Here is a 14377-nt window from a genome sequence, read left to right on the forward strand (position 1 = left end):
CAGAGCATGAATGGGGGAGGGGCAGAGAGAGAGGGAGACACAGAGTAACTTGATTTTTTAAATTCTTTCTTAGTTTCCAAAATTCACATCGTGATCTATCATCAGTAATTATTTCTAATGATTTGTAACCTGACAAATTAATTAGGTTCTTCTTTTAATTTTGTTCAAAGCAAAGAAACAACAACCTAGTTTGGAAAACAATCTGTTATTTACTCTAGAGTCATCCACTACTCAACAACAATATTTATAATGATCTCTTTGTACCTAGGAGGATTTTATACACTGGGGCAATACATAAAGTGATATTCAGGAAGAGGGAGATGTATGCCTTTTTTCTGCCAAATGAGACAGAGCAATAATTTAATTAAAGGGATGCTCTAAAGGAGACTGAAGACATGCTTTCAGGTAGATCAATTCTAAGAAAGAGGTCAAAGGAAGTCAAAGATCCAGAAATTGATTGTTTTAAAACTATCCGTGGCCACATGCCTCTCTGATAGTTTGAATGTACCCTGAGGGGTACATTATACTTCAGGAGTATAGGTTTCCTAGCTTGAAGACCCTGGCTTATGCAACAACAAAAAAAGATATATGTAAAGGTTAATAAAGTGAGGACTGAAATAGAACAAAGGCAAGAGAAGCAAATATGCTTAATAAGGGGACATTCAATATATGATGGAACATCAGACATAGCTCAGAGCTTTCTGGTCTAATTCAATATATATATACCATTTTAAACCACTTTGTGTCTTCTGCCCTCTCCCTTCTTCTAGAAAAAAAAAAAAAAAGCTTCATTTTTAGTAGCTCCTGAAAGAAAGCTTTTGGATAACTTCTGTCTGAGGAGAGGGCCTTCTAAAAGGCTGAGTCCTGATGGGATAAAGCAAAGAAATCTCAATTTGTGAAAGAGGCTTACCTGAGCGTTCTTAATCTTTGTCTTTTCTTTCCCACAAAGAATAACAAACACTGTTTAAGAAATTGTAGGTGTATGTCTTGGTAATAGTTATCAATTTTTGCTTTGAGTTAGAAACTTTTCCTTCCTGGATGAAACAAAGGAAAACTATTTCCATGTTCCCCTTCTCCTCAGTATCAGAAACTCTACTATAGGGGCACCTGGGTGGCTCAGTCAGTTGAGGATCTGGCTTCAGCTCAGGTCATATTCTCACCTTCTGTGAGTTCGAGCCCTGTGTCGGGCTCTGCGCTGACAGCTCAGAGCCTGGACCCTGCTTTGGATTTGTGTCTCCTTCTCTCTGTCCTTCCTCTGTTCCCTCTCTATCTCTGTCTCTCTCTAAAAAATAAATAAACATTAAAAAAAGAAAGAAAGTTGGGCACCTGGGTGGCTCAGTCGGTTGAGCATCCAACTTCGGCCCAGGTAATGATCTCACGGTTCATGAGTTCGAGCCCCTCATCGGGCTCTGTGCTGACATCTCAGAGCCTGGAGCCTGCTTCGGATTCTGTGTCTCCCTCTCTCTCTCTCTCTACCCCTCCTCAACTCGTGCTCTGTCTCTCTCTCTCTCTCTCTCTCAAAAGTAAATAAACATTAAAAAAAAAAAGAAAGAAATTCTATAATTTTGTGACTAAGAAAGTGGGGGAAGAAAAGGCTGGATTTTGAGTGGTTTCAGGGAGATTAAGAGTCTTTGAGGAGGACATATCAGGCAAAGAATGAAAAAGTACTAGAGCCAGATAAGGAAAAGCAAAAAAATATATATATACATATAAGTCATTCTGATGCATTAGAGTTAAATTAATGGAATGACAAAAACTCATTTTAATTGAGTCACTAACACTCAGCAGGTTACTTTACAAAACTGTTTTCTGAAGGGCATATATACTTGATTAGTTTGCTAGGATGAAACTAGTTGAAAACAAGTAGGTTGACATGAATAAACTACTTACCCAAGGAAGGACATAATTAACAAGCATTTTGAAAAACATTTAATCTAAGAGAGTTAACAGTGAAATACCAATGAAGACCATAACTACCATTTTATACCTATTAAATGAGCCCCAAACACAAAATCTTAGTAGCCAACCATGTTAAAAGGATATGATGAAATGGAAACATTTATACTTTGTATATGGCAGCATAAATATTGGCAAAACCTTTTTAGAAATCAATTTCAAGAGCTATGAAGATAATTCCTATGCTTTGATTCATAATTCATTTCCATCCATATTATAGTTTTATTGCTACAGGGAAAATTACATGCATAAAAATATTTACTGCTGTGATTCACAACAGTGCAAATTTGAAAATAAGTGTTCAATAATAAAGTAGGTAATTTTGGTCCTTTAATTCAAAGTAATAATATGGAGTGATTAAAAATACCAACCATTATAATGTCTGTGAAGCAATGTAGAAAATAATTAGTTAATAAAATACAAAATGGTTTCTATACTATAATTTCAAACATGAAAAATCATGGAGCTATATGAATAAGGATTAGAACTTGGAAAAGGGAAAGCATAATTGAGATTCTTTGTATTATTTCCATGTAAAATTCCATTATTGAATTTGTGTAATAAATGCTTCATAAACTATCTAGAACAAGGAGGACTTGCCATCTTGGATCTTTTCCAAATAAAGATCTAGGCATGGCTCTCCACCTTGTTGATGGGGGAGCATAAGGCAAGCTGAGGGCAAAGCACAAGCTAACAACCTACCCCCTTCCAAGGAGGGATTACATTCCCCAGGCACTCCTGGCTGCCCAAGAACAAAGGAAAGGAAAAAAAACCCAAACAAACCAAGGAAAAAAAAAACACAAACCAGTGTTTAACTGATAGAGATCACAGTCATGCAGGACATAAGTCTTTATCAGTTTATAAATGTCTTAGTAAATTACAAGAAAAAGGCAATCTTGTCAATAGCCTACCCTCCTGAAACCCATAGACTCAAGTTTCTTGGAGCCCTAGCATCATCCTCCCCTCCACAGTGATGTTAGGAATAACTGTGAAGAAGATATTGTAAATAACATTAAATTTCTTTATAACCTGTACCCCATTGACAAATACTTGAGGCAATGCAGAGGCTAACCTTTCTCTAGGAACCTCCTACTGTCTTAAGCTTCATGCCTTACTAGATCAAAAACAACCTTAGCTCGACAATAGCAAGGCCCCTGGCATCTTACGAGTCCTCTTCAGCATATGAAAATCCTTCTGGAGGCCTCCCTTTTGCCTTTACCTCCCCCAACTCCACAGTATATAACCAGTCACTTCTCACAACCCCAGTGCAGCTCTTTCTGCCCACAGGTCCTGTCCCCGTGCTTTAATAAAGTCATCTTTTGCACTACAGATGTCTCAAGAATTCTTTTTGCTGGCTCTGGACCCCCCCACCACTCCAAAACTTCATCACTATCATTCCATTCTCCTTGTCATTCTAGAAGCATGTCCTGCTGCTTAACATGGACTTTTTTTTCTCACTGAAGCTCTATTATGAACCAGTACACATAGAGGCCCAGGAGTCTCAAATAATGTATAGGCAACATTTAAAAAACTTTGCATAGGCTTAACTATTTTTCTTTAGAAAAATACAAAATGAAGCAAAAATGATCTGTTAGGCTACATAGATACAAATCCAAGGACGCAATAAAGTAGTAGGAAAATTAGGTGATCCAGGCTTTGATCACTAAGACAACCTTCATACTTCTGGATCCAGTGGTTATATCTAGGTCCCTGACGCTTTTGCTATTTCTTAGGGACAACATGGTGCACTATACAGAGCAAATCTTCTGGCTTTGACTGAACTGCTCCTGAGCTCCTGAATTCTGGACATACATACCTGACTTTAGTCAATAGCCCATCTCTCATAAAGAAAAAAACCTATACAGATGAACATTTCTGTGGAAGAGTCAGCCAGAGAGAAGGCCCCCACTTAAGACACGACAGTTCCTGTGTCTTACTTGGGCCTCTATCTGATCATGAGCTCAGTGGTGAGGTCTCAGTTTCCTTACCTGGGAAATGAGGAAATTGGACCAGATTAGGAGCTAGTCTGCAGATATTTTTTTGACTAGCCCATGTGGTATATGATATTGGAAAATTTCACGTGAAAATCTTAATTTCCTGCTTCTTTTACAACCTCAAAGAATCTAGCAACACTGGGCTCAAGTTTTCTTACAAGAAAAGGCTGGACCTGACCAGCTATTGTGTCCAGAGCAGTGTATCCTCTCTAGTAGTACAACCTCTGCCACTGCCCTCTGTCTTACCTGCAGTAGCACTTGAATTTGCCATCGCTAGGGCCCTCTGGCCTTTCATGTTAGGTTCACAAATGCGCATAAACGTTTAACAAGTTGTTCTCCAGGAGAGAAACAGCCCTATTTGTAGTGTTTGCTGATTTCCATGATGTAAATACTCCCACATGGCTGATTTCAAGGTACTCACCTGATGGAGCTGTAGCCCATGCATGTAGCCATGCATAGCCCATGGTGTAGGGCTGTATAATATAATATAATATAATATAATATAATATAATATAATATAATATGATATAATATAACATAATATGGTGTAGTATGATTTAACATCATTTACTATAATAGGATAGGATAACACAGTATAGCATGGATTTCTACCACATAGATAGATGTAATAACCTAAAGAACAATGGTAACGGTAAAATGTAGTAAAGGAGTTAGAAAGTGGTGAGTCTGAAGTACTTATTACTTCAAAAAAAATTTATTTTGGGGCGCCTGGGTGGCTCAGTCGGTTGAGCGTTCGACTTCGGCTCAGGTCATGATCTCACGGTTCCTGAGTTTGAGTCGCGCGTTGGGCTCTGTGCTGACAGCATAGAGCCTAGAGTCTGCTTCAAATTCTGTGTCTCCCTCTCTCTCTACTCCTCCCCTGCTCATTCTCTCTCTCTCTCTCCTTCAAAAATAAGTAAAAATAACATTTTAAAAAATATTTAATTGTATGTTTATATAATTTAATTTTTAATAATGTTTATTTTTAACAGCTAGCAAATAGATTTCCTGAAAATGTGACAATTATCTCCTGCGAGCCCGTTTAGGCAGAGTCCATACTCTACTCACTCTTCTTAAGACCTGAGACAGCATATTGTTCCCCTGGCATCCATAATCCCTGACCCAGGACTTGGCATATAAAGGGCACCCAAGACAACCATTAGAAGAATGAATAAATATTCAGTGAACCTATATGCCTAATCTTCTTTGTATCACCAGGGAGCCAAACCTCATTCCTAGGCAAAACAGGGACATTTTTCACCTGCCAAAACTTACTTTATTCACCTTTCCCCTTTACCTCCTATTTTGTTTTTAAGAAACAAAGGATATCTTTAGGTAGAAGATTTCAACAATATTTTGATAAAAAAGGGAATCTTTGGGTAAAGAGTATGATTATATTCTGAAAAAAAAAATAATAGCAAAGCATTTAAAGACCCGACTGAATGAAAACTGGCTCAAATTAATGCGCATAAATGCAAAGTAATGTAAATTCCACTTCATAATTTTCAAAGAAAGATCAGGCCTTTCTTCCATGTTCATTCTATTAGTTCTCTTATGTTATGAAAGAATGGATTATTAACTAATTAAATCATTACTTATTTAGTTACTGATAATGAGATTGGGTGTGGGGCAAAGAACCTCACAGTATTTATTCACATACTGAGGTCTGAAGAATCCTGGGCTCCCTACTCTAGAAACTACCATATACAGTAATTTCCGTGTTTTTGTCAAAAATGCCTTCAAATCTGCATGAGAGACTGGCGAGTGACAGCTCAGAAATTGGCTGGCTGGATTACTCTGTTCAGTCAGGGAAAATGACTGGCTTTCATTCTAAGTGGCTACTTTTGAACCAGGGTTGATGGCTTACTCAATCCCTAGTGCCCTAGAGGATTTTTCTTTGAAGAACAAAAGAAAGCAATATAAATTTTAATGAATAATATTCCAGCTTAATGCTGAAAGGGGTACCTCACCTTGGATACAGAGAAGTGAAAACAGACATGCTTGACCCCATGTAGCAGAAACCCTGAGATGCCCTCTTCATTTAAATAGGGTCTAAAAATGAGACCTCTAACATAAGAAATTCCCACCTCACCACAAAGAACTGATGCCCTCCTGCCCCTTAAAGAACACCTGAAAAATACACAAAGAATATTATCCTGCAGCAACTCTATCACTGATAGTGGGCCAGTGTGATGGGTTAGCTCCTATCACAATCCCCCTTTTCCTCAGTCTGGTGTTATAACCCCATGTTTCCCAAATATTGCTTTCTTAATTGCCTTGAATAAGACTCAGAAGGTGGTTAAACTGGATGAAACTTCATATTATCTCAGATCTGAGCATGCAAAAAAAGTGTGGGAGGTGGCCCGTGATTTTTAAGAACAGAGCAGAAATCAGGAAGGAGTCTAGTAAATTTTTCCTCCCAACCTCTCCACACTCCTTTTGTTTCTGATCATTAAATCTGAGGCTTCACAAGGATTTATTAAATTTTTATGTTCTTTTTCCTGATATTATTGTGAGTGCTTCATAAATATTCAAGATGTGAGGGCAATCTGGCTGAAACATCTGTCACCTCATTGATTGCCAAGATTGGCTGAGTGATATTACTCACCTTCATTCCTCAATTTCCCCTACTGGGTATTTTTGAAAATCTTGTGCGTGGTGAAAGGGAACAAGAGGTCACTTTTTGCTTATTAAAGATACTGGAGTATTAGGGTGAGTCGTCATTCCTGTCTGCTTGGGACAGAGGGGATTCATAGGACACTTAGTGCTAAAACCCGGGGAGTTTCTGGCAAAGCAGGATGAGCTAGTCACTCTACTAGATTGCTCCTCCACTGGCATTTGCAAATATGCTCTCAATTATCGATGATAAGATAGTAATAATGATGTATTGACATTCAGGATAATATTTCAAAGGTATGGAAACTCGTCTTGAAAGGTAACAAATGGTCTGATGCTTTTCATTACTGTATTACCAATTTATGGAACTATATACTCTCTAAGTGCTTGACATTAGAAGTTGTTGCTTAGACTAATTTCTACTCAAAAAAACTTGACAAAACTTTAAACATGTGTCATTAATAGTAATAGATACATTATTTATTGAAAAAATACATTCCCTGAAAGAAGATCCCTACCTGAGCCCGTAATTGTATTCTCCAAAAATAAGCATACAATTGCCAGCAGAACCCAAGATTTATTAGCATCTTGCTAACCAGAAGTGCCTAATTTTGATGGGTGATCGCTAGTTCCAGAGACAATCACCACCACAAATACAATGGAGATTGGTTTCCAGGTTTCCCACAGGTGTGAGGCAGCTGGTGAGGGAAAGTGGGCAATGACTTCAGAGACTAGACTCTGACTATCTTACCGGGCTCTCTTCACTGAAGCGGAGCACCGCTGGTAGGACTTCTTGATTTCGGAAGCAGCAAAAACATCTGGCGTCAGTGTGATCCAGATACAGGTGAGGAAGACCAACTGGGAAGCCAGGATCATCTCTTCCAAAAGAAAGGAATGTAGATGGACGCAACCAATATTATTATCAGTATTGTTTCCTCATGTGGCTCTTTAAAAGTAAACAGAGTGCCACGTAGAAGGTTTCAAGGAAAAAAGAGAGGCATTGCCCTCAATATGTTGTGGTTTGTTTAGTAGATTAAATAGGTTCACATCACTTACAGGCAAACATCTGTCTGGCTCATCAGCAGTTTAAGGAAAACAAAGCAGATCTTTTCATTTTCAGTTTCCATCCTTTAGTCCCTCTTTCCTGGGAAGGTGCTTAGTGAGATGCTTGATCCCCTACTCAATAAACTCTCAGCTGCAGTCTGGTCCCCGGCCGACAAAGAAGTGAGGTTAGGCATTAAATCCCCTTAATCCAACACAATATCATTTGAATATATTTAATGATTCAGCAAAATAATATGCTTAAAGAGAACAGAGATGATTAATTTAATTTTAATTATGCATTGGAAGACCTTTTTAACCAGAAATGAATCTTTCTCTTCCTATATACATACAGATTGCCATAGTACATAGAAAAACATTAACTTATTATTTTTGTTGAACAAATACTCGTATTTTAAAATGATGGTGTATTCCATTGAAAGCAAAAGTGGTTCAATTTAAGATTTAATATGGTAAACAGCCTGATAAATAAAAACAAAATTAGCCTTGGGCAGTGGGAAAGAAACACACTGTCACTGATAAATTATGGCCACAAGCATTCCTAAAAGTTCTTTGCACCTATAGAGTAGAAATATCCCCAGGAAACACTCCCTCTAAGTCTGTAAAGTTCCAAAGAATGAGAATGTCAGTGAAATTAAATTTCTCCAGCTGGAATATCACAAGGTGATCAACATAGCAACAGTTGACCTGTTTACCAGGACTTAAGAAAAATACCATTTTCTTCTCAGAAACAGAATGTGAAGGAAATTCTTAAATTTTCCCGGAATTGATTTGTCTCCTTGACACCTTGTATCTTGGGTTATTGCTTTACCACATTAATTTATTTCGACTTAGGTTACATCTTCTCTTAGCCAATGTATTAAAACCTTCTTGTATGCTTCTTAGGCATGCCTTTCCTCTTTAAAATATATGCTTAATATAAAATATTACAAATATACAGAAAGATGTAATAAATTCTTACCTCTCCCCTTATCCTCTAGTGTTTATCATCATATAAAGTTACACTATTACATGTATATATTCATAAATAACATACAACCTTTTTGCATGTTTCAAAAGCTATAAAAATTGTGTCATACTTTAACTTCTGCAATCGGCTTTTTCTCTTAGCTTTATGCTGAGAGATTTATTATGTTGATAGATGTAGCTCTAGTTTTAATTCGTTTTTAACTGCTATGTGGCATTTCAATGCGTGGATGACTAACATTTAATTTATTTATTCTTTTGTTGATGGACATTATGTCTTATTTTTCTGTCATAAACAATCTATTATAAACAATTCTGCAGTGAATGTTTGTAAATATATCCTTGTGCACAACTGTACGGCTAGAAGTAAAACTGCTAGGCTGAACAATTTTCACATCTTCAAATTTACTGGATAATACTATATTGCTCATAAAAGTGAGTATACCAATTTACAACCCCACTGCTAGAAAACGAGAGCCCTCATTTTAAAAAATCTTTTAAAAAATTTGTATTAACAGGTTTCTAAATATTACCTAATCCAATGGCTGTTGTAGTTTTAATTTTAATTTCCCTATTGGCTCGAGAAGTGTCAACTTTAAAACTGTCAGTTATCTTACCAGCAGAAACAGGTTCATTAAAGAATAGTAGAGAATTGCAATCTGCGCCAAGCAAGCTACTGCAAGACAGAGGCAAATCCACAGAACAAAGGAGAGGAAATCTTTAGGGAGGAAGAGGAAAGGTTGGGAGGGGCTGTTATAAACAAAAAGTCCATTGGAATAAACAGAGTTGGAAGTGTAGTGGCTTCTCATTGGCTGAGTTGTGACAGTCTCTCATTGGCTGGGCTGTAAGAAAGTCTTTCTTCCTCCTGCTGGGATATTTAAAAACGAGTATTGTCTGGCATGGTCTGTCTCTTCCTGTTGGGTCCACAATTGACAAGGACTGGTAGGGTGTGAGGGCTCCCCCTGCTGACCTCCGGATTTCATCCTGAACAAGGTTTCCTTTGATTAATTTTCACAGATGTTGGAGCACTTTTTTTTTTTTTTCCATGTATTTCTGGGTCAGTAAGCTTTCCTCTTCTACAAAGAGCCAATCAATAGAAGACATGTAAGCAGAGTTGTTGGTCTTAAACTACTGTCACTTTGGCTGCTGGAGGATTTCCTTGTGATACAGTTTGTTTTCCACCTCAGTGCTCTCATGAGACACAGGGCCTGACCCCTTGATCCGACCATTCCAGGCTACCAAGGTCTATTCTCTTCACTTAGTACCATTATCTACACCAACATTTCCCAAAGTAGTTTGTGGCTACACTGGAGATATTTTGTAAAAAAGTGCTCTGTGCTAAGTGAGTTTGGGACATGGCATTTTACAACCCTGTCAGGGATTTACGGTCCACATTACATGGAACAGTGGAATTACTCTTGTCTTGCAGCAACTTGAAGGATGCTTGCTCAATGGTCTAGTCTCAGTCTTTATCATGCTTGGTCTACTAGAAGTGTTGACACACCTGATCTCCCTCGTATTTGAAACATTTTCTTCACCTGCTTTCTGGGACCCCATACTCTCCTGTTTTCCTCTTACCTCTCTGGTCATTCTTTCTTAGTCCTGTTATCTGATTCTCCCTTCTCTGTCAGATTGCATAATATTGGAGTGGCCCTACCTGTGGTACCTTGGTACTTTAGCACTGGTCTTTCCTTTCAACTCACTTATATGGCACTTACCGTGTTTTATATAATTTACTTATTATGTTTATCACTCATTTTCTGTCCAATCTTGCTAGAATGTAAGCTGTACAAGAGAGCAATCTTTGTCTTATTCCTTGGAGTATTCCAAACATATAACCATTTTTGGCATATAGTTTGTGTTTAATAAATATTTGTTGAATGATTAATACATCAGAAGCCTCAGTAAAAAAAAAAAAAAAAAAAAAAAAGCTTGTTTAGTTCCACTGGATTCTGTTTCCCAAAGTTGATTGACCTCAGATCTCTTATTGATTAATTGATTGATTGATTTTAGAAAGAGAGAGAGAGAGAGAGAGAGAGAGAGAGAGAGAGACGGCAAGCAGGGGAGAAGGGCAGAGGAAGAGAAAGAGAGAATTCCAAGCAGACTCCATGCTCAGTGCAGAGCCCAGTGACTGTGTGATCATGACCTGAGCAGAAATCAAGAGTCGGAGGCTCAACCAATTGAGCCACTCAGGTGCCCCTCAGATCTTCTTTTAAAAAAATCTGCAATATTTGCATTAATGTTCCTCAAAAAAAAGTGCTCCTCCAGAACATCCATTGGGAAATTCTGATTTATAGGTAAATCTGTGCTTTATCCATCCTCCCTATCAAATGCTATGTCTTATCATCTTGAGACTACTTTTGATGACTGCTAATCTTTAAAAAAATTTTTTTTTTTTACTTTTTATTTATTTTTGATAGAGAGAAACAGAGTGTGAACAGGGGAGGGGCAGAGAGAGACGGAGACACAGAATTTGAAGCAGGCTCCAGGCTCTGAGCTGTCAGCACAGAGCCCTACGTGGGGCTCAAACCCACAAACCTGGAGATCATGACCTGAGCCAGATGCTTAACCGACTGAGCCACCCAGGTGCCCAGACTGCTAAACTTTTAAATTCACAATGTAATAGTGATGGCTGATAAAAACCAGACAAGACTTTGGGAGGGGATTTCGAAGCAATATTCTGAGCCGAAGGAATGACACACAAAAACAAAAGTTGTCCACTTTTTAGGCCAGCAGTGGAGCTACTTTGGAGCATGTGTTTTTCAAATGTACCTGGCAGATCATATGCCTTCCTTCACCACTTAAATCACATCAGGGTGCCCCTCTCCACACTGTAGGGATGACTCAATGGTGAAAGTCCTTCTCACTTTACTGAATAATCTTAGCTAGACTAACTACTCATATCAATATTAAGATTAAGGGAGGAATAAAAGTCGTTTATATGTTGTCAATTATGAATTTTAAGTGGAAATGGTTTGCGTAAAAATGAAAATAAGGCAATGACCTAGCCTACAAAGAGCTGGCCCATGGAAGGTCTTAGGGTTTCAGTTCAATTACAATAAGGCATCTGTCTCTGTGATGCTGAATCGGTTCCTTAACCTTATCCCTTTAGTACTTTCTGTGGAAGCCCAGTAAGCTTCTTAAGAGAAAAGCAGAAAACCACATCTGTCAAAATTAGAAAGTGGTAACTACAAGGAAACAAAATAAATCACAGGGTCACTGGAGAATTTTGTAATGACTTAAGTCCCCGTTGAATAAATTGCCTCTTCTTCACTCTTCTTCCACCCTGATGATGTCAGCCAGCTTTGATTCCTTTGATACGGAGCCAAAAAGAAAATTCAGCTAGGCTGGCTGTGTCCTCAATATATTCATCATGGACCATGTAGCTATTACTTTGCCTACAAAGAGAGAAAAGGAAAGTGAAGGTCTTATTTAGACTGGATCAAGAACATCTGACAAAAACGGTAAAATCCAAGCCTCCAGAAATTTCTCAAAGTATCTGCAATGATGTCACATAGACAAAATACTTTGAGATGAAAATTGTGGAGTTGTGGAACTTTGATATGAAAAACTTTGGAGATCGCTTAGACTACCCCCTCGTCTTTTTAATATATGAAGACACTAAGATTGGAGAGATTATATACAATTCATTTGCGTTTGCTTTCTTGTTTATTTTGCTTTACTCTCTTGGAAATAGAATATAACCTGGCCATGCCAAGATCAGCCAGTAGGGGGCATTCACTCCCCTCCACAGAATCTTTGTTCTCATTCAGAGATGGTGTTTTCTCTTCCGTTTCTCGAAATTACCAGAGCTCTAGTAAAGCTTCTTTCCTTTTCACCACTTTTTTTAATTCCCCTCTCAGTTCAGTTCCGAGATACAGAATGCGTTGTGGTAGGAGAGGGGACTGGAGAATCTTGCTCTGCTTTAGAAGAAAGTGGGCGGCACTAAAACCGAGAAATCTTCATCACGGTGCAATAGTACAATACGACCACTAGATGACAGCACAGACTACACATACCCAGCCGGACCACACTAATACGTGTCCTCTTCCTGTCAAAGGAAAATCACAACGATTTGCACTTAACAGTACAGGCACTATTAAAGGAAAAGATTAATGATATAATGCCAAATGACTCAGGGGGAAAAAGTTCCTGCTATCGAGGAAAATGCAATTATTTATGTCGAATGTAGATTGACTAATGATGTTGGTTTCTCTGAATACTGAGCATATTTTTAAGGTTTCATCTCTTACCTACATGTAAAAATTTTATCTCTGGGAATGCTAGGAGGTACAAGTGAACACTATAGAAACAGAAACTTTCTATAGTGCATTTTGCACAATGAAAATACAACAATCACCTCAATTAATGTTAGCTGCCAACCTTACTCCTCTCTATTAATATAGTCTTTGTATTTCCAACATCATGATTTTGATCATGATTCCCACCATTCTTCCAGTCTCCCAGTCTCAAAAATTTGAAGTCATCTTTGATCCTTCCATTTTCAAGATTTGATTTTTTCTTTCTTTCTTTCTTTCTTTCTTCCTTTCTTTCTTTCTTTCTCTCTTTTTTTTCTTACAATTTATGTGTTGAGGGGCATCTAGGTGGCTCAGTCAGTTAGGCGCTGGACTCTTGATCTCAGCTCAGGTCCTGATCTCAGGTGGTGAGTTCAAATTGGGCATGGAGCCCACTTAAAAAAATTGTGTTTTCCTTCAAAACTTCTTTTGCAGTTCCTTTGTATTCCCATTGCCACCTTTTGCCTTAATATAAATATATATCTAAATCAGCCTCCTTGCCTCAAGTCTTCCTAGTTTACTCTCTTCTATATGTAGTTTTGCTAATACACGTTAATCATACTTCTTTTTCTAATATCTTTTCTCTGGCAAAAGTGTTTTCCCATTGCCTATAGGAGAAATTCTATTCTGTTATGATGGTCTTATGTTAAATATCTAAATCAGCCTCCTTGCCTCAAGTCTTCCTAGTTTACTCTCTTCTATATGTAGTTTTGCTAATACACGTTAATCATACTTCTTTTTCTAATATCTTTTCTCTGGCAAAAGTGTTTTCCCATTGCCTATAGGAGAAATTCTATTCTGTTATGATGGTCTTATGTTATTATTCCTTTGCTAATACCACACTGCCTTGATCATTGTAGCTTCATAGTAAATAAATTTTAAAATCCTTCAACTTTATTCTTCTTTTTCAAAGCTGTTTTAATTAGTCTAGTTCTTTTGTCCTTGTGTACAAGTTTTCAAGTCAGCTTTTCTACATCTACAAAACAATTCTGCTACGATTTTGATTGACACTGCATTAAATCTGTAGGTCAAAGTGGTGATAATTAACATCTTATTGTGTTGAACTATCCAATCAATGAGCATGGTATGCCTCTACCTGGGTCTTTTGTGATTTCTTTTATCAGTGTTTATAGTTTTCAGCATACAGATCTAATATGTATTTTGTTAGATTTATACCTAAGTGGTTTATGTTTTTGGAATTCTTATAAATGTCATTGATTTAAAAAGTGTTGGCTTCCAATTGTACGTTGTTAGTATATAGAAATATGATTGATTTTTTATTCAATTTTTAAAATTGTGAAAAACACATAGCATGAAATTTATCATTTTAACTATGCTTTGGTGTACAGCACAGAATTATTAAGTATATTCAAATTATTGTGCAACCATCATCACTATTCATTTCCAGATCTTTTTTTTTTTTTAATTAAGACATTTTTTTTTTTTTTTTTACAGAAGCTTAAGGTTCACAGCAAAATTGAGAGGGGG

The 14377-nt window shown here is 37.4% G+C and overlaps 1 protein-coding gene across 4 annotated transcripts in view; it reads right to left on the reverse strand.

The window, feature by feature from the left end:
* The window catches only part of GABRR3 (gamma-aminobutyric acid type A receptor subunit rho3), a 51749-nt gene extending 41378 nt beyond the window's left edge, over positions 1-10371 (reverse strand). Inside the window, exons 1-3 of one of the 4 annotated variants that reach the window (XM_019839592.3) lie at positions 9212-10371; positions 7623-7867; positions 7318-7444 (exon numbers count right to left, since the gene is read on the reverse strand). In XM_019839592.3, coding sequence (XP_019695151.2) covers positions 7318-7442 — 125 coding nt within the window. In that variant the 5' untranslated portion in view covers positions 7443-7444; positions 7623-7867; positions 9212-10371. Of the gene's footprint in view, positions 1-7317; positions 7868-9211 lie in introns of all 4 variants that reach the window. The other 3 variants (XM_006935978.4, XM_045036788.1, XM_019839590.3) reach the window with 3 other exon arrangements.
* Between the last annotated feature and the right edge of the window lie 4006 nt (positions 10372-14377).

The sequence above is a fragment of the Felis catus genome, chromosome C2 (assembly GCF_018350175.1).
Source record: "Felis catus isolate Fca126 chromosome C2, F.catus_Fca126_mat1.0, whole genome shotgun sequence".
Lineage (NCBI taxonomy): Eukaryota > Metazoa > Chordata > Mammalia > Carnivora > Felidae > Felis > Felis catus.